The 20,928-nt window shown below is 43.2% G+C and overlaps 1 protein-coding gene across 5 annotated transcripts in view; it reads left to right on the top strand.

Annotated features, from left to right (window-relative positions):
* Positions 1-18,779, top strand: part of ANGEL1 (angel homolog 1) — a 38,384-nt gene extending 19,605 nt beyond the window's left edge. For all 5 annotated transcript variants that reach the window (XM_007095023.3, XM_042990190.1, XM_042990193.1 and 2 more), the window contains 5 exons: positions 1,747-1,873; positions 2,395-2,505; positions 15,126-15,195; positions 15,753-15,916; positions 16,657-18,779. In XM_007095023.3, the coding sequence (XP_007095085.2) occupies positions 1,747-1,873; positions 2,395-2,505; positions 15,126-15,195; positions 15,753-15,916; positions 16,657-16,817 (633 nt within the window). In that variant the 3' untranslated portion in view covers positions 16,818-18,779. The remainder of the gene's footprint in view (positions 1-1,746; positions 1,874-2,394; positions 2,506-15,125; positions 15,196-15,752; positions 15,917-16,656) is intronic.
* The last annotated feature ends 2,149 nt before the right edge of the window (positions 18,780-20,928 follow it).

Here is a 20,928-nt window from a genome sequence, read left to right as displayed (position 1 = left end):
AGCATAGATATCTTACAGTTTTATCATGTGTATTTAGCCTTGCTGCTAGACCTTCAGCTTGTACTGATTTCTTTATATGTCCCTTAATCTCCCTGATCCTCTGTCTTGTCCTTGCTGTCCATCTTCTTGCTTTAACTTTTGGCAGGGCACAAAAATGGCTGAATTGTTATTAAGCACTTTGGACTTTTATTTTAATGAGGTTACTCAAGTGCTAGCAATATCCTGGTTCTCATGTATGCAGAGAAAGGCCTTATCCTGCTGGAAAGCTGCCATGGTCAAGGAGCTCAAGAGAATGGGAAAAATAATTTAAGTGCCTACCATGTGACTGGCACCATTAGGCATAGTGATTAAGAGCACTCGTTTTGAAGCCAGACAGTCCTGAGTTCCACACCCTGCTCTGCTACCCTATGCAAGTTACTTAACTTCCTTAAGCCCCATGCACCTCATCCATATGCTAGGGAAACAATGGGAGCTACTTCAGAGGGGTTTTTTGTTGTTGTTTGATGGATCAAATACAATAATGCACAATAAAGTATTTTCCAGTTCCTGCTTCAAAGGAAGCAGTTAACAATCAGTTATTATTATCAAGATCATTAATTGTATGTGGTATTACTATCCCATTTTATAGTAGAGGATATTGAACCCAAGGGAGTTAACTGACTTGCCCAAAGTCACACAGCTAGAAAGTAGCCATTAGATTCCAGCTCTGTTTTACTTGAGGTGGCATATTGAAAATTTATGTCCTTCAAGGCCAGAGAGATTGTTTCTATCACTGCTCTTGCCTCCCCACTTAGCTAGTGTCTTGCACATATTTGGCATTCAAATATTTGTTGTTGTCAAATGAAATAAAGGGAATTTTGCTACACACGTTGGAGATATGCAGATGACTGATGTTGCCGAATGTGTTTCCCTACTGCGTTCTGTCCGTTCCCAGGCTGCTCATTGGCTTTGACCGAGGATGGTGACATAGATACGGTAAAGTGCTTTGGTGCATTTCCCATTTGGTTTGACCCTGTGGTTTCCTCATGATAGGCTTAAGATGCTAGACCTTGATCCAGAAGATCCAAAGATCAGGATAAACCTTTTCCCACTGCAGATTAAAGCCCCTGAAAGTTGATATTCTCCGTGGAGACTCAGGTAGATTTTTCCGAGGTGAAATTTAGGAGACTATATGTTCATACACGTTCTATTCTCTTTCACCCTCATACCTCATTCTCTTACCCCTTATTTCTGCCTCATGGACAATTCAGTGTTTCTAGTTAAAAAAACAAAAAGGGTTTTACTCTCTCTCCCTCAAAACAAACAAACAAATAAATAAAACGGGGCACCTGGGTGACTCAGTCAGTTAAGCATCCGACTCTTGATTTCAGCTCAGGTCATCATCTCACAGTTTGTGGGATCAAGCCCCGCACTGGGCTCTGTGCCAGTAGCACAGAGCCTGCTTCGGATTCTCTCTCTCTCTCTCTCTCTCTCTCTCTCTCTCTCTCTCTCTCTTTCTCTGCCCCTCCCCTGCCTGCGCACAGGCGTGCTCTCTAAATAAATAAATAAATAAATAAATAAATAAATAAATAAGGTTTTCATTAGCTCCTTATTTTTAACCTTACCCAGAGACTTACATGTTTTGCTTATATTATGTATATAGTGCGTGATTGTGTGTGTGCGTGTGTTTGTCTGCATGTCCCAAATCATGGGCTATTTTCTTTTTCCATCTTGGTGTCCTCATTCCCACCTGCTCTTTCCTTATAGGTATCTGGACAGGAAGACTTCTCCCATCAGCTTTACCAGAGGAAGCTACAAGCCCCACTATGGCCCAGCTCCCTGGGTATTACTGATTGCTGTCAGTATATCACTTTCTGTCACCCCAAGAGATCAGGTGAGCATGTACCACATTTTTAAAATTTATTTATTTTGAGAGAGACCGAGAGAGAGCAAGCAGGGGAGGGGCAGAGAGAGGGAGAGACAGAATCCCAAGCAGGTTCTGCACTGTCAGTGCAGAGCCCGACACAGGGCTCGAACCCACAAACCCTGAGATCATGACCTGAGCTGAGATCAAGAGTCGGAGGCTTAACCAACTGAGCCATCCAGGTACCCCCATAGACCCCATTCTTAATTGGCTGTGCCTCTGTGCCCATTTTGGAAGAAAGCTAGTATTTCAGTGACAAGAGAAAATGTTAATTCCTTCAATTCTGTTAGCAAATTCCTTTGTTTTTCTCACCGTCCTCATGATCTCCCAGTGAAATGGACAACTTTAAATCCTATCTGTTGGAGATTCAGCTTGTCTTCAGAGCCAGGCTTCCCCTGTGTCCCTACACTGGAAGCTTCTCGGTATTAAGGAGGTTTCAGCATGTGGCTTGTCTTCCTTTTTCTCACTGTATGGCTTTTCCTGGTTTACAGAGAGACTACAGTATAGCCGAGACTTCCTGCTGAGATTCCGTTTCTGTGATGTCGCCTGTCAGCGACCAGTGGGACTGGTTCTTATTGAAGGAGTGACAGATACTAAGCCAGGTAATGTAGGAACTAAGCTTGTTTTCTTGGTCTTCTTTCCTCTTCACCCCTGATATTTGTCAGTTATGTGGTTCCTTAGTCTTTTTGTAAGTATAATTGTTATAGGTAAGCTTGTGGTGATAAACATGCTTAGAAGGAAGGTCCATGGAGTTCTTTGGCCATATGCACGTATGGGTGTGCAGTGCAGTGAGAACATAGGCCAAGAGTCAAGAGACCTGAGTTCCAGTCATCTTTGAGACCTTAAATGAGCCATGTAACCTTTTTAGGCTTAAGTTGCTAATAACTAGCATGTGTTCGGCATAGAGGAGGGAAGGTACACATGACAGGGCTTTCAGAATCATAAGGTGACAGTAGTCCTGCTTGTAATAAAAAGTTACTCCTACTGAGAACTTCCAGATCAAATATGGCAGAGTATACTTGACATTCTCCTCTTCTCGTCTCTGAAACCATTCCAAAGCAACAAGGAGAATGGAAAAAAGCAATACAACAAAGCAATACAACCTGTATCGTTGAGAAAGAAGTTTTGAAGGTATTTGAAACCATGGATCACAGCGCAGGTGGAATAGCTGCAGAAAGCACTGGAGATCGTGCAGGGGTGCTGGAGGGAGTGTGGAGGGACTTATCTGGGGACTGTATGCATCTCACAAGGAATCAGCACAGTGTATTTCTCCAAGGTGAGGAGTGTACCTTAAGCCACAAAACTAAAATCCCTTGTTTCATCAGCAAGAATAAGTTGCACAGGTTGTGACAGGAGATTTTCTGAACCCGTTTTGGTCTTAAGAGGCACCGGAGAAAAGCCTGATCAAGGAATCAAGCCCTATTTGCATTAAGCAGTTTGAGTGGCAGGGGGGAGATGAGATACTTACAGAGCTGCATATCGCTTTTGGAGGGAGAAATCAAGATTAAAAGGACTCATATATTCATATATGGCCCTGTGTCATCAGGAATATTCCTTTTCCTTGGAGTGCCTACACAGTTCTTCCCTTAGAGAAACTATACAGATAGCTGGTATAGAAAAACCTCGACTAATTCAAAGCTGGGCTGCCTAAAAGGAGCCAGCATGAGATCTGTGCTAGAATACTGCAAGAAAGAAAAGCAGAAGGAACTGGAAAAATAAAAGGCAGATAAAGAATGCTTACCTCAGAGATAAAAATTGTTGCCATGAAGCATGTGAAAAATTATGAACATTGTCCCGTGAATAAAAAAGTGAAACAATTGCCTTTATAAAATAAGAGTACAAAAACAATTGCCTTGATAGAATAAGTTCATGCAAATGGCAAGGCATCGGAAGATGAGACAGAAGCTGCAGAACTCAGGAAAGAAGTAGATTAAAAAATTTTAAAAAATCACATAAAATGAAGACAAAATTTGGTGTAGCATAAGAAGGAATAGGAAGAGATACTGCTGAAAACAAGAGACCGAGGCCATGAAAGAAAAAGCAAAATCAAAAGAAGTAAAAAGATAAAAGAGACTGGAGAGAAATGACAGTAGTGAAGGATAAGGAAATTCTCAGCATACACATAATTGAAGTTCACAAGAAAGTCTGTATAATGGCATACAAGAAATGTATAAAGGTATGATTCAAGGAAGATTTTCCCCAAATTAAAAGATTTGAATCTTCAAATTGAGAGGATGTACCAATTTTCAGTAAAAAATGAAATAGGAGAATCAACAATAAGACATCCTTGTGAAGTTATTGGAAGCCAGAGATAAAAGAATCCTTTGGGCAATTGAACCAAAAAGATTGGGCTACTCTTAAAGGTAAAAATAACCAGGTTGGCTTCAGACTTCTTAACATTATCATTCAACTCTGGAAGACAGGAGAACAAGGCTTCAAGGAAAGAAGGTGTGGCTCAAGAATTTCATACTCAACCAAAAGCGTTTCTTGACCAAACGGCTACAATAACCTAAGACAACCAAGCAATGACTGGAAAAACTATAGAACGACTGGTGATAAAGCAATGAATTTATTTTTTTCTTGTAGGGATTTAATTTGAATTGGCATTTTGCACAGAGTAATGAACATTTCAGTGGCTCAGTTTTTTTTTTTTTAATTGCAAAGCTAAATCAATTCTCTAACTGTAGCGTTAGCGAAAACAATACTGACGGCCCTCGTGCATTAAGCAGCGAGCACGTGCCACGTGCCAGTGTTTTAGAATTACAAAAACCTAAAGTTAAACAGTAGTAGGATACCACATTTCAGGTTACGAGTAGAAGATTAAAAACAAAATGGGGGTCCTGTGTGGCTCAGTCGGTTAAGCATCCGACTTCGGCTCAGGTCATGATCTTCCGGTTCGTGAGTTCAAGCTCTGCATCAGGTTGTGTGCTGACAGCTCGGAGCCTGGAGTCTGCTTCGGAGTCTGTGTCTCCCTCTCCGTCTTCCCTCCCCCACTCATACTCTGTCTCTCTCTCAAAAATAAATAAGCGTTAAAAATAAAAATGAAACAGGTCTCCCCTGGCTCAGTTCATGGAACATGTGACTCCTGATCTCGGAGCTGTGAGTTTGAGCCCCATATCAGGTGTAGAGATTACTTCAATAAATAAACAAACAAACAAAATATAAAACAAAACAAAATAATACTATACTTAAAGCAAGTATTTTTTACTTCATGTTTTTGTTGGCCATTTGTATGTCTTCTTTGGAAAAATGTTTATCTGATGAATGTCTTTTAAAGACTCCAAATCTAAAAATCTACCACCTTTTTTAGACCGTGACTAGAAAGACTTAAGTGCAATAAGGAGATGATAATATGTGATCTTTTTTTTTAGAAGATGTATTAGATGTGCTAACAAATAATATTTCTAGTCTAATACTAGAGTCATGCAACCCACTAGTGCACATCAAAACTTGCTGACTTGACTGTGACACTGATTTCAAGGGGCAGCACGTGAGTTGCAAAAGAAGCTGCAATGCTAGGTAATTATGGTACCTTCCTGTAGGCTGATGTTGCATTGCCCTGGAGCATTCTACATTGCCCAAGTTGTGTAATAAAAACATGTGGTTCTCACTCTCCCCAACTCCCTTTTTGGGGGAATAATTCATAAAGAGGGAATCTAAAGTTCAAGTCCTCTGCTTGTAAACATTTTCAGTTATTAATGATTTCTTCTTTCCAGTATGGCCTTAAAGACACTGAAAAGGGGTTACTGTGTTTTTTTTTCTTGTGAGCACTTGCCCATTTCCATTGAGCTCTCGACCTTCAGGTCTTTTTATAAATAAGAACAAAGCATGTACCCAATAAAGTGCATTATAGGAAAAAATAATTGCTAACAGATTATTTTTGTAACCACTATTTACAAACTGACCAGATGGCCACAGACCAAAGGCTGTCTGATCAGTTTTCTAACCAGGGAAGTTCTGAATCCAGCTTCTTCACTTGCTTCTCCACATGCCTGGACACAATTTATCCTTTTCCCAAGTACTTGCAGAAGAACTTACTTGTTTGGCTGCTACTTTGCTGACTGGGTCAGGAAGCCACTGCAGCTTAGGTAGAGGCAGCTGTGGCCCATGTGGTCAAATGGCCTGGTGGGGCATGGAGAGGCCTCTAGTCTTGTGTGACTGCCAGAACGCTGCTGTTTGTACCCAGTGCTGCATGGACAGAGCCTGGTGTTGAGGGAAACCATTTTTAGTATCCTGCTGGTCACTGAGATTTTTCTGGTATGTTGTAATGGTAAAAGATGTGACTCAAAATGAAGATATTAGCGTTACGAATATTTATGCTCTGAATAACATTACATTAACAATCACAAAGTGAAACTGCAGACTTTAACAAGGAACAATAGTCAGAAAATAACTAATGGTAAAAGGTTTTAAATAGTCTCAGCCTACAACAGGACAATTAGATAAAAGGTAAGAATATGGAAGTCTTGGGGCTCCTGGGTGGCTGACTCAGTTAAGCGTCCGACTTTGGCTCAGGTCATGATCTCATGGCTCGTGAGTTCAAGCCCCGCATCAGGCTCTGTGCTAACAACTCAGAGCCTGGAGCCCACTTCAGATTCTGTGTTTCCCTCTCTCTCTGCACCTTGCCTGCTCATGCTCTGTCTCTCTCTCCTTCAAAAATAAACATTAAAAAAAAATTTTTAAGAATATGGAAGTCTTCAGTATACGTATTATGGTAAATCTGATTGGTACATATCAAACTCTGAATATTGAAAGTAGAGCAAAGACATCTTTTTAAGTATTCATGGAAAATTCTTAAGAATTAGACCACCATTGGGGCACCTGGGTGGCTCAGTCAGTTAAGCGTCCAACTTTGGCTCAGATCATGATCTCATGGCCCGTGAGTTCGAGCCCCATGTTGGGCTCTGTGCTGACAGCTCAGAGCCTGGACCCTGCTTTAGATTCTGTGTCTCCCCTTCTCTCTGCCCCTCCCTGACTCATGCTCTGTCTCTCTGTCTTTCAAAAATGAATAAACATTTAAAAAAAAAGACCATCATAAAAACCTCAGTAAATCTCAAACAGTAGAAGTTGTACAGCCTTTCTCTGATCACACATTCAATAAAAATAGAAATTAAAAACAAACCATTATCATCTGGAGATTTGGACATTTTCAAGCAACTTTTGAATCAAAGGTGAAATTTAAGAAAAATTGCAGAATATCTAGAAAATAATAATAACAAAAGTGCCGTATTGGTGGAGTATGGCTAAAACAGTGTTCAATGGAAAGTTCGTAGAATTCTGTAGAATATTTAGAATTACAGAATTATATTAATAGAGAAGAAAAAAGTATGTAAATTACATTCAACTCAAGAAGTGAGAAAAAAGAACAAATAAAGAGAGCAGAAGATAAATGGGAGCAATTTAGGTAACAAAAATAGTGGAATAAAATCTAGAGTTGTTTGGGCAGAAATCAGCTGTCAGTTAGGTGAGTCCATTAGCTAACCTATTTTCAAAGGGCAGGGAAAGGAGCAAGTGAAGGTATCCAGATGCAGAAAAATTAATAGGATTACAAGGGGGTTCTTGGCCCAGCTAAGTGCAAAAGAAATTAAAACTTACAGGGCATATATTAATTTGAGAAAATGTAATTTAGTAAAACTGATTACAGAGAAGAAAGAGAATCTAAATAGGGAAGAAATACATAAAATTCTCAGAGATGCAGTCCCATGAAAACACTAGGCTCAGATTGATAGAATATTATCAAATCTTTAAAGAATTTGTAAAATCATTATTATTTAAATTACTACAGTGCACAGAGGAAGAAAGGGGCCAATTATTTTTATGCAACAAGTATTTGACACCGATACCTGACCATTACACACAACCATAGACGCTAATATTCTCCACTTATGAAAATTGATGCAAAAAATTTTAAATAGATCACGAGACAATCTAGCAGCACAGTGAAAGAGCAGTATACTGTGACCAGATGGAGTTTATCAGAAATACAAAGATTATTTGATATTGAGAAATCTATTAATATAACATACTAATATATATGAAATCTATTAAAACATATGAAATGTGTGTCATCCTATAGATGTCAAAGAGACTTAAAATTCAACATCTATTCTAGATTATTTTTTAATTATTTTTAAAATATTTTTTATGTTTATTTTCGAGAGAGAGAGAGCAGGGGAGGGGCAGAGAGAGAGGGGGACAAAGGATCTAAAGTGGGCTCTGTGCTGACAGCAGCCCAACACGGGACTCGAACTCATGAACTGCAAGGTCATGACCTGAGCCTAAGTTGGACTCAACCGACTGAGCCACCCAGGCACCCCTATTCTAGATTCTTTTTAAAAGACCACCCCCCCCCCGCCCTAAAATTAAGGAAAAACTAGATACAGGCGTACTTTGTTTTATTGTGCTTCACTTTAAAGAGCTTCACTATTGCTCTTTTGCAGACATTGTGTTCTTTTTACAATTTGAAGGTTTGTGACAAACTTGCAATGAGCAAGTCTGTCAGCACCATTTTTCCAACACCCATTTGCTCACTTTGTGTCTGTGTCACATTTTGATAGTTTCTGCAATATTTCAAGTTTTTTCATTATTACTATATTTGTTACGGTAATCTGTGATCAATGATCTTTGATGTTATTATTGGAGTTGTTTTGGAGGGTCAAGAACCACTCCCATATAAGATGCCAAACTTAATTGATAAATGTTTTGTGTGTTCTGACTGCTCTACCGACCAGCCATTTCCCTGTCCTTCTCCCTCTCCTTAGGCCTCCCTGTTCCCTGAGACACAACAATAGTGAAGTTAGGCCAATTAGTAACCCTACAATGGCCTTTAAATGCTCAAGTGAAAGGAAGAATCATATGTCTCTTACTAAATCAAAAGCTAGAAATGATTAAACTTAGTGAGGAAGGCATGTTAAAAGCTGAGACAGGCAAAAGCTAGGCATCTTGCCTCAAATAGTTAGCCAAGTTGTGAATGCTAAGGAAAAGTCCTTGAAGGAAATGAAAAGTGCTACTCCAGGGAACCTGTGAATGATAAGAAAGCACAACAGCCTTCCTACTGATATGGATGGAAAAAAAGTATTAATGGTCTGGATAGAAAATCAACGTGGCCACATTTCCTTAAGCCAAAGCCTAGTCCAGAGGAAGGCCCTAACTTTCTCCAATTCTGTGAAGGTTGAGTGGTGAGGAAAATAACAAAAGCAGAGTTTGAAGCTAGCAGGGGTTGGTTCTTGAGGTTTAAGGAAAGAAGCTGTCTCCATCACATGAAAGTGCAAGATGAAGCCTGCAGTTCTCGAGAAGATCCAGCTAAGATAGTTAATGAGGGTGGCTACACTTAACAGATTTTCAGTGTAGACAAAACAGCCTTCTATTGGAAGAAGATGCCATCTGGAACTTTCATAGCTAGAGAGGAGAAATCACTGCCTGGCTTCAAAGCTTCGAAGAACAGACTGACTGCCTTGTTAGGGGCTAACACAGCTGGTGACTTTAAGTTAAAGCCAGTGCTCATTTACCAGTCCAAAAATCCTAGAACCCTTAAGAATTATGCTAAATCAACTCTGCCTGTGCTCTGTAAGTGGCACAACAAAGCCTGGATGACAGCACATCTGTTTACAATGTGATACACTAAATATTTTAAGCCCACTGTTGAGAGCTACTGCTCAGAAAAAATGATTCTTTCCAAAATATTACTGCTCACTGACAATGCACGTGGTCACCCAAGACTCTGATGGAACTGCACAGCAAGATTAATGTTGTTTTCGTGCCTGCCAACACAGGATCCATTGTGAAGCTTATAGATCAAGGAATGATTTCAGCTTTCAAGTTTTATTATTGAAGAAATATACTTTGTAAAACTGTAGCTGCCATAGGTAGTGATTCCTCTGATGGATCTGGGCCAAGTAAACTGAAACCTTTTAGAAAGGATTCCTTTTCTAAGAACATTTGTGATTCATTAGAAGAGGTCAGAATACTAACATTAATTAACAGAGCTTGGAAGTTGATTCCAGCCCGCAGGGATGACTTTGAGGGGTTTGAGACTTCAGTGGAGGAAGTCACTACAGATGGGGTGGAAACAGCAGGAAAACTAGAATTAGAAAGAAGTGGACCCTGAAGGGGCGCCTGGGTGGCTCAGTCGGTTAAGTGTTTGACTTCAGCTCAGGTCATGATCTCACGGTTTGTGAGTTCAAACCCCGCATCGGGCTCTGTGCTAACAGCTCAGAGCGTGGAGCCTGCTTTGGATTCTTTGTCTCCTTTCTCTGTGTCCCTCCCCATCTTGTGCTCGTGCTCTCTCTTGCTCTCTCTTGCTCTCTCTCTCTCTCAAAAGTAAGTAAATAAACATTAAGAAAAATTAAAAAAAGAAGTGGAGCTTGAAGATAGGACTGAATTGCTGCAATCTCATGATCAAACTTTAACTTATGAGGAGTTGCTTCTTATGGATGAGCAAAGAAAGTGGTTTCTTGAGATGGAATCTACTCCTGGTGAAGATGCTGTGAAGACTGTTGACATCACAAGATTTAGAATATTCCTTGAACTTAGTTGATAAAGCAGCAGGAGGGTGTGAGAGTGTTGACTCCAGTGTTGAAAGAAGTTCTGTGGCAACAAGGTCTATCAAACAGCATCGCATGCTACAGAGAAATCGTTTGTAGCCACCACCCTGATCAGTCATCAGCCATTGACATTGAGGCAAGACCCTCCACCAGCAAGAAGATTATGACTTGCTGAAAGCTCATGTGATGGTTAGCAGTTTTTAGCAATAGAATATTTTTTAATTAAGGTATCTACATTGTTTTTTTTAGACATAATGCTGTTGCACATTTAAAATATAGTACAGTATAAACATAACTTTTATTTGCACTCTGTTGTGGTGGTCTGGAACCGAACCCGCCATATCTTTGAGGTATGCCTATAATATCTTTGAGGTATGCCTGTAATCTCTTACACCATTAAAAAAATCTTGGTCGGTCGGAGTGTGTGGCGGCAGCCTGCACGGCAGAGGTCAGGAGCAGGAGGAGGGAATGGAGCCACTGCAGGCCTGAAAATTAAAAACGATACCAAAACCAAACCACAGCATTTAGCTCAGCTCCAAAAATCAGCGTCTTGCTTAAAAGAAGACAACTGTAGTAGCATCCGTGTCAGTCAGGAGTAAGACAAGGATGGTCACTGTCATTATTCAACTGTGTTCAGAGATTCCAGCCAACAGAATTAGAAAATAGGGGTGTCTGGGTGGCTCAGTTGGTTGAGTGTCCGACTCTTGATTTCAGCTCAGGTCATGATCTCGCTGTTTGTCAGTGCACAGCCTGCTTGGGATTCTCTCTCTCCCTATCTCTCTGCCCCTCCCTTGTTTGTGCATGCACGCACTCTCTCAAAAATAAACTTAGAGTAAGATTTATTTAATACCCTTTTTACAGCTTTGTTGTATTGAAATTCATATACCATAAAATCCACCCATTTAAGGTGTATAACTCAGTGGCTTTATTCAGAATTGTGTGACCATCATGACAGTCTAATTGTAGAACATTTTCATCACTCGTGAAAGGAACCCCTATATCTGTGAGCTGTCATTTTCCACTCTTCTTCCCCTTGTGAAAAATTCATTAAACATGGCCATATGGGTGTCTGGACACTCCATTCTATTCCATTCATCTATGTCTATCCTTATGCCAGCACCACACTGTCTGGATGATTTTGGCTTTGTATAAGTTTGAAATAGGGAAGTGTACGTCCTGTTACTTTGTCATCTTCCAGGTTATTTTGTCTATTCTGGGTCCTTTTCATTTCTATATGAATTTTAGGGTAGGTATGTCCATTTTTGCACAGAAGCTAGCTGGGATTGTGATAGATTTCTACAAATCTATAGGTTAGTTTGGGAAGTATGGCATTTAAATAATGTCTGATGATCACTGAATATGAATGTCTTTCCATTTATTTAGCATTTCTTCCCATGTTTTGTAGTTTCCGGTGTGTAAGTCTTAACACTTTTGTGAAATTTAGTACTATCTATCATATTCATTTTGATATCGTAAATAAATAGAAACGTTTTCTTCATTTCATTTTTGGATTTTTACTGCTAATGTATAGAAATGCAATTTTTGTATATTGAGCTTGTATGTTGCAGTCTTGAGAACTCATTTATTCGAATAGTTTTTTAGTGGATTTCTGAATATTTCCTGTATATAAGATTAAGTCATCGTGCACACAGAAACAGCATTACTGCTTCCATTTTAATCTGGATGCCTTTTATTTCTTCTTTCCCATGATTGCCCTGGCTAGGCCTCGTTAATGTTGATTGGTTAAAGTGGACATCCTTGTCCTGTTCCTGACCGTAGAGGTAGAGCTTTCAATCTTTCACCATTAAGTGTGATGTGAGCCCTGGAGTTTTTGTGGGTTCCCTGTATCTAGTTGGAGATGTTCTCTTCTGTGCCTAGTTTTTAATGTGTCCGTTTTTTTTTTTTTTTTTTTTTTTTTTTCATAAAGCATGTTGAATTTTGCCAAATGTTTTTTTCTGTGTGTGCTCGGATGGTCATGTGGTTTTTGTCCTTCAGTATTCTATTAATATGATGTATTACATTAATTGATTTTCAGATGTTAAACCAACTTTACATTCCTAAGATAAATTGTAACTGGTCATAGTATGTAATCATTTTTATATTTTGCTGGATTTGGTTTGTTAATATAATGTTCTTTTGGTGCTCTGAAACTTAATTTCCAACGTTGGGAAGATGGGGGTTTCCCTCCCACACCAACAATTCAATTCTATTCTGACACCATCTGCCCAGAGATAGCATCAGATTCCACAGGTTAAATAAAGGTTCAGTCCTGGAAGACTGCCCCCTTCCCCAACTTCAGACACCGGTCACAAGCCCAGCCTGTGCTTCTGACAAACTGTAGGTTCCAACAACCCCCTCCATGGACTTTAGATGCCAGTCATAAGTCCAGGATGTTACCTGTACTTGCTGACCAACTGACTATTATAAATCAGAGGTTTCCATGACCCTCTCCTTCCTCGGATTTAATTAATTTGCTGTAATGGCTCACAGAACTCAGAGAAACATTTTACTCACTAGATTACCGGTTTATTATAAAAGGATAAAAGTCAGGAACAGCCAGCCAGATGAAGAGATGCATAGGGCAAGGTATTTGGGAAGCTTCCATGCCCTCTCTAGGCATGCCATTCTCTCCAAATCTCCACGGTATTCACCAGCCTGGAAGCTCTCTGACAAACTTTATTACGTAGGCAGGGTTGATTAGATCATTGGCCATTGGTGATTCAAGCTCCAGCCCCGCTCCCTTCAGGGAATTGGGACAGAGAGTTCCCAGAGGTTCAGGGAATTGGGACAGAGAGTACCAACCCTCTAATAACAGGTTGGTTTTTCTGGTAACCAGCTCCCATCTTCCAGTGCTTCCCAAAAGTTACCTCACAATATAACAAAAGACACCTTTATCACGCTCATCTCAGGATATTCTAAGGGTTTGGGGAGCCATGAGCCAGGAACTGTGGACGAGGCCGAGTAAATATTTCTTATAAATCACAGTATCACAGTCATTGAGGAATTTTGCATGTACATTCACAGGGGATATTCTGTAGTTTTCTTTGTGATGTCTTTGTCTAATTTTGATTAACTTAGTAACACCTTATAGCATGAGTTGGGAAGTATCCCATCTTGTTATTTGCAAGTGTTGTGAAGGATATGTATTACTTTAAATGTTTGGCAGAATTCATTAGCGAAGCCATCTAGTCCTAGACTTTTCTTTGTGGGTAGTTTTAAAATTACTAATTCAATTTCTTTCCTTACAGGCTATTCAGATTTTCTATTTTTTCTTGAATCAGTTTACATAGTTTGTGTCTTTTTAGAAATTTGTCCATTTCATCTGAGTTTTCTCATTTGTTGGTTATAAGCAGTTGTTTACAGTATTCTCATGATTTAAAGATTTCTATAAGATTGGTAGTGGTGGCCCTTCTTTCATTCCTGGTTTTAGTAATGAGTCTTTTTTTTCTTGGTCATTCTAGCTAAGGGTTTTTCAGTTTTATTTATCCTTGTATCCTGTTGTCTTAATCAGTTTGGGCTATTATAACAAAATGCCACAGCCTGGATGGTTTATAAACAATAGAAATTTATTTCTCACAATTCTGAAGACTCGAAGTACAAGATCAGGGTACCAGCATGGTCTAGTTCTGGTGAGGGCCCTCTTCTGGGTTGCTGAGTGCTGACTTCTTGTGTCCTTACATGGTGGAAAGCAGGTGAGGGAACTCTCTGGGATTCCTTTTATAGGAGCATTAGTTCCATGCATGAGGGCTCCACCCTCATGACCTAATTACCTCCAAAAGGCCCACCTCCAAATACCATCTCATTGGGGATTAGGACTGCAACATACTTTGGGGAGATACACTCAGTCTATAACACCTATTAATGTCAGTAGGCTCTGTAATAATATCCCCTCTTTCTTTTAAATTTTTTTTTTAACGTTTATTTATTTTTGAGACAGAGAGAGACAGAGCATGAACAGGGGAGGAGCAGAGAGAGAGGGAGACACAGAATCTGAAACAGGCTCCAGGCTCTGAGCTGTCAGCACAGAGCCCAACACGGGGCTCGAACTCACGGACTGTGAGATCATGACCTGAGCCGAAGTCGGACGCTTAACCGACCAAGCCACCCAGGCGCCCCTATCCCCTCTTTCTTAACTGATGTTGGATATGTATCTTTTTTCTTTATGTGTGTGTACATATTTATGTGTATTTAAGAGTTTATACATACATGTTATATGGTATGTGCACATATATGTATGAGCACATACGTGTATATACACATAACAGATGGTGTGTGATAGAAAATCTCTGAAGGAATATACCAGGAATTTGGTAACATTGGTTGCTTCTCGAGAGGGAAATTGGCAGGAGTCCCAGAGTGGGAGGGAAACTTTTCACTGATATTTTTCTCTACATTTTGATTTTTATACCATGTTACTCTATTACCTATTCTAAAGAATAACTTTAAATAAATTATTTGAAGAGGGGCTCAGCCAAGGAAGAAATGTCTGTGTTTAAGGACTCTGTCTGCCTTCCTGGGTTCTTGACTTTGGTCCATTGTTACTTTCTCCCATCACCTTCTATTTCTCCTTTTCCCTTTTGGAGTCCGGTGAAGGATCTGAGAAAGATTTCAGGGTGCAAGGTTCTGCCCTTCTTAACTGTATGTGAAGAATAAAACCTTTTTTCTCTGGTCTTCTACAGAGCGACCTGCCGGCTGGGCTGAGTCTGTCCTTGAGGAAGACACATTGGAGCCTGAGCCTGTCTTGCCCAGGTGATCTTCCTTCCAATTCCCCTCAGCTTGCTTATTAGCCCCTGAGTGTATGAGATTCTCATTGGCTCTCCTGAGGCTGATTGAGGGGGACACTTTTTGCTGAGCTCTCTCTTTTCCTAAGATGTGCTAAGCTTTGGAGGTGCTGGTGTGCAGAGGCCAGAGGTGACTCACTTAAGTTCTTGCAGACAAAGAGCCCATGCACTTTTCCTGAGGGAGTAAGGCTTCACAGAAAAATTTGCTGCTCTCCCCCCGCCCCCTGCCACCCCCCCCCCCCGCCCCCCGGACAGGGGCACATTAGGTATACATACTTTACCAGGTAATAAGAGGAGAGTTGGGGGGTGGGGTGAGGAAAGTCAGGGGGGGACTGAGTATAAATGTGTCTGTTTCTAGGCTAATTTTAGCTAAGACCATCTGCCTCTTATTAGCATGGGAAGTAATTTGCTGAGATGGAGTTATTTGGGATCGTCCCTTAAAAAACTTTATAAAACCCACAGAGAAAGTGACTTTGAGAAACGTTCAATGTTTGTTGACCGACATCTTCTCCTTCATCCCTGTAGGACTGTAGGTACCATCCAGCACTGTCTTCACCTGACCTCGGTATATACTCATTTCCTGCCCCAGCATGGCCGCCCAGAGGTCACCACAATGCCCTTGGGTCTTGGAACAACAGTGGATTACATCTTCTTCTCAGCTGAGTCCTGTGAGAATAGGAACAGAACTGGTAAGCCTGGTGGGTCCTGGGTTCATAGAAGCCACCCTCAAAAGTCCCTGGGAACAGCTGATAGTAGGTCAGGCGTTTGGTCACATGGCTTGGGCTACTGGGACCTGACTCGCAAAGTAGCAGATTTCATACCTAACCTGGCACTGGTCGTCCTCATCATAATTCCCTTAGGCCATTTGCCTGCCTTTTCTTTTTGCAGCATTAGAGAGAGGTGGGCAGACCAGCCCCACCTCTATTTAAGAGGTAAAAATAGAGCACCAGGAGGTAAGTGGATTTTGAACAAGGCAGCCATTTAGTGAGGGGCTTGGTTAAGTTAGAGATCCTATTTCTTGTTTCTTCCCCTGATAACCAGCAGTGTAGCAGTCTGTCAACCCCATGCCTATCTTATTTAAAGCAAGTCTTTTAAATGTTGGAATTGGTTGCCTATGTTGAAAATTCAGATTTTATGTAGAAAATCTGGATTTCCAACTTTTCTTGGAAAATCTGAAGATTTGGTAAATGCTGAGCCTGGGCATACGTTCTCCATTTGCCGCAGTTTCCCTGAACCCACCTTATTTCATTCATTGATGTATCACAGAGTATCTGAGAGAGTGAGGCCTCAGCCACAGGCAGCAGGGGAAGTGAGGGAGGGCGGGGCATCAAGGGGATGCAGCCTCCCTGTGTAGCTCCCGCAGGCCCCAGCCATGCCCATGCAGTGACCTGTGGCTGCTTTCTCCACTGGTTTCTGCTTTGTGCCCCAGATCGCAGGCTGTGTCAAGATGGGACTCTCAAACTTCTGGGCCGTCTCTCCCTCCTCTCTGAAGAGATTCTCTGGGCTGCCAACGGCTTACCCAACCCCTTCTGCTCTTCAGACCACCTCTGCCTGCTGGCCAGCTTTGGGATGCAAGTCATCGCCCCATGACGGGGCTCCCAGGGGAAGAGAGCTTCTCTTCCGGAAGAGCTCACTGGATCAGAGACTGTGGAAATACCCCATGCTTTTGGAAACTTAGATCCAAGAAACTTCCGTCCCCTCCCCTCCCTTCCCCTCCCCTGTTACCTTTTTCCTATGGTTAGATTTTCTCCAGGCCTGTCCACGTTCTCTGCCTGTGGTCCCTGCCCACCCCAACCTCTTCCTAATCCTGTGCCGCATACTCAGTGGCCCTGGGAGAGGCCGAAGGGGAGATCCCCCTTCCTTCCATGTATCCAGTGCTCCCCCTTGATTTTTAATTACCAGGGTTGCGGGAGCTATTGATCTCATTGGTTATTTGCTTTCAGGCCGTTTCTTGATGGTATCTTCGAACCCAGTCTTCTTCCTGCCTTCCTGACCTCTGGGCCCAGCCCTCTTGCCAGGCCCGTATAACATGTGAGATGTGCGTAGTGTGCATGTGTGTCCTCTCGGGGTGGGACTGCTCTGTACGGCGTGCCTGCCTCTGATCAGCCCACTTTCCACATGGGGGCTGTCAGCCTAGGGGCAGGTCGAGAGCATGACCTGGCTGCTATGTGTTGCCGGGCAGCAGCAGGAGCATGGGCCCTTCTCCCCTTTTATCTTGTGTGTCTCATTAGGCGTTCATCATGCCAACCAGGGCATCCTCATCATCTGGGCTCTGGGAAAGAATGGGCCACACAGCCTGGAGCAGCGGATTCAGGGATGTGCTGCCTGCCCCAGCTGCCTCTGAGCCTCCAACCCAGAGCTCCCACAGGCCTGGCATGCTTTCTCTAGGGCTTGTCCCTTTCCCCAGGCTGCTGTGAGAAAGGCAAAAGTTTGAACCCCTGTATGGAGTCAGTGGGCTGGAATAGTAGTTTGAGGTTTAAAAGGATGAGAAAGAACCTTCAAGAAACTCTTGTCTTGCTGGACTCTGCCCCCTGCGGAACTGGGGCAAGGGTGGGAGTCCTGGTAGGGGAAAGAGCAGGCAGGCTGTGCAGCTGCCTCAGCTGGGACCCAAGACCTCAGGGACTTGTTCTCTTCCTCTGCATACCTCAGAAGCAGTTTTCTGTTCCTTTCCTCCCACCTCTTTTTACCTCCTTCCCTCCCCCATTCCTTTCCATTTTGTTCTAGAAAAGCCAGGTATTTAGCTCAGGCCAAACCCTCTCTGCAGAAGGTGGCCTTGGGCAAAGCCTGTCCAAGAACTCAAGGTGGCAGTGTTTTAGGGTTTGTTCCTGCTGGCAAGACCTCAGCTGCTCATTGCCAGTGTTGCCCCTCTAGCACAGGGCTACCCTGGCCCATTCATGGCCTTGCCCTGACCCCCCTGTGTCACCTGCATGCCTTAATCTTTCATAGCTGGGGTACAGCCTAGGTGTTACCGGGCCAGCTGGTCCTCCCAGAGTAGCTGCTGGTCCTTGCAGACTGGCCTTGCTGTTGCCCTGCTTGGCCTTCGGAATGGGACTGAAGGGAGTACCTGAGCGGCTAGATGGCTAGAGTTAGGGACAGTTAGCCAGAGGTTCTCTCCCTTTTTTTTTTTTTTTTGAAAGCCAAAGACCCAGCTTGAATTCTGCTGCTGTGTTCATGGTTATAAGCTTTCTGTGCCTAGGTACTGGGGAATTTATCTGTGCGTGTATATTTTTGAACATTGTTTCCTGGGTACTGGGCATGTGCCTGTCTGAGCCCCAGGCCCACTTGTCCACACCCCACCCATCGTTCACTCTGTCTCTCCCCGGGTGCCTCCTGAGATGGTCTTAAGTCAGTGCCCTATTGGTTGTCAGGACTGTGGCCTATCACTGTTCTCTTCTGCCAGGAAATGCGGTTTAATCGGCTCAAGATGGCAGAGGGCAGGAGTTTTTAGATTATCTTTTCCTTGTTTTCTTATTTGTTTCTGTTTTGGAATTGAAGTGGGGGTTTTAAGTGGTCATTTAAGCTCTCTTTTCCAAATAAAGGTTTACCATTTCCCCCCTGCTGTTGGTCATTTGTTAGGATCCTGAAGGGCAGGGGAGGATGGGGGAGAAGGTCTGGAGAGTGAGGTGGCCAAGAGGAAGAGACATCCTGGGCTGGGCTCTCAGGTCCTGAATCTCAACCGGAGAAAGGTGTAATCGTCCTGTGATAACTGACACGTATTCCCGCTGCTTTGAGGCCTGGGACGAGCAGGGCTTGAAGAAACCTCGTGCCCTGCCTTTTGTTGGGGTCTAGCTCTCTTCTCCCTCCTCACCAAGCTAGAGAACAGCTCTTTCGGCTTCTTTCATTCCCATTCCATCTGCTACTACCATACCCCTGGTCCACATGCATTTCAGGAGGGTCTGTGCCGAACGTGGGGTGAGAAGTATTTTCCTGGTCAAAGCCACGGCCGCTGTGTGAGGCATGACGTGTGTGGCAGTTGCTACTTGCTGAGTGTCTGTTTCTGGTCATCTCTTTTGCACTGTGGAACCAGAGCTGGACTGTGGGCCATCTGTTGCTGGAAAGGTTTCCTTCCCGGGCCTCACTCTGCTGGTACTTTCGTTTTCCTCCAGCTCCCTTGTGCAGCAGGTCCTTGAAGCCCACATGGCCACGTGAAACCCTGAAACCAGGTGTGGCTTCCTGCCTTACCTCAATGGAATTCCAGACCCCACACCTCTGAATCAGCCTCTGAGCCTCTGAATTATTTAAAGTTACCTGGTGCTTCTGTTGAACCACCCGGGTTGGGATCCAGTTGAAAGAAAACAGCCAGGGATAAGGAACACTACTTGTCACGTTGGCCTGATCATTTGGTGACTGTGGGTAAGTCAAGCCCTTGTGTTTCAAAATCTTGGTGAAATGGGAATTAAAGTAATCCTCGGAAGCTTGTGAGGAATTGTCGGCTCTGGAATAGTGGTGTTGGGCTTTGGCAAGCAAGGGACTAAGACTTGCAGAGTGTCACTGGCTGAGCTGAGGGTGGGTAGTTCTCCCCGGTCTGGCTGCGTGGTTTGCCCAGAGGCGAGTTCTTTCACCGCTCCAGGCTTTGAGGTGCATGCCCAGAGACCCTTTCCAGCCTGGAGGGTTTCCTGAGTCGCGTAACATTTGCACAGACTTTCAGTAAGTTTAAGCAGTGCTTCCACACCCACTGTCCACAGGCGATAGGACCACGCGGTGGCAGGTGCAGCTGTTCCTACGTTACCTTATTTACATCTGAGGAAACAGAATTCCCAAATTCCTTGACTCCCCAAACTCCTCAGAACCACAGCCTTTCCTGGGGTAGGAGAGACAGGTTATCTTGTAAGGCGGACACATGGGGGTGAAGGAGAAATGACTGACCAGCCTGCTGCTGCTGCTGCTGCTGGTTTTTGTCTTTAAACTTTTTCTCTCCAGTTCTTCTCCTGGTGTAGCAACTAATTGAAGGGTTACTTTTGATTGGTTATGTAATGTGTAGTGTGGCCTCCCTTTTCCTAGGAGTTGGAGGGGCCCACCTCCTCTAGCTTCCACCCAAGGAGAGTGGACCTGCGGCCCCAACACTTCCAGACTCATCCTGGTGTGCCTTTCCCCTCTGTTTCTTCCCTCCTGAGCAAATGCATGAAAACAAAATTGTTCCAGGCAAGGACCAGCCAGACAAGAGAGCCTGGTAGGGTGTAGATGTAGCCCCACTTAGGAGAATGGGAACTGAATGTGTTTCTAAGGGGATTCTGCCTCCTGCCCCATCCCTCCTCAGTTCCTCTGCCCCCGAGGCCTCACACAGCTGTGGAGAGAAGAGTGGCATCTCTACACTTAAATTTAAATTCTGGGAGGTTGTCTTTCCCATGACCAAGCCCTTTCTTGTTGGGACTTAGAGGAAGTGCACATCCCCAGAGAACTGTTCCTTCAGCCGACCTGAGGTGGCCCATCTCCACCACCTGCCAAGCCTCAGCAGTGGGTCCCCTAACCCACTTGGCAAACACTGAAGACTATCTGGGCCAGTTGGCTTGGGCCTTGGTATGATCACCTCTTGTCACCATTGCCCTCCACAGTAGCAGTCAAGAGGTCAGATCCTGGTAGATGGGGATGACAGGGCTTTCAACCTCTTCGTGTTCAGGGCTCCAAGAAGTGCCACCTGCATCCAAAAGTCCAACACAAATTAGTCATGTGCCTAAATGAGGCTGGGACCTGCTGAGAGCCT

Source organism: Panthera tigris, chromosome B3 (genome assembly GCF_018350195.1).
Source record: "Panthera tigris isolate Pti1 chromosome B3, P.tigris_Pti1_mat1.1, whole genome shotgun sequence".
Lineage (NCBI taxonomy): Eukaryota > Metazoa > Chordata > Mammalia > Carnivora > Felidae > Panthera > Panthera tigris.
The sequence above is the reverse complement of the archived record's forward strand: the minus strand, read 5'-3'. Positions and strand labels throughout refer to the sequence as shown.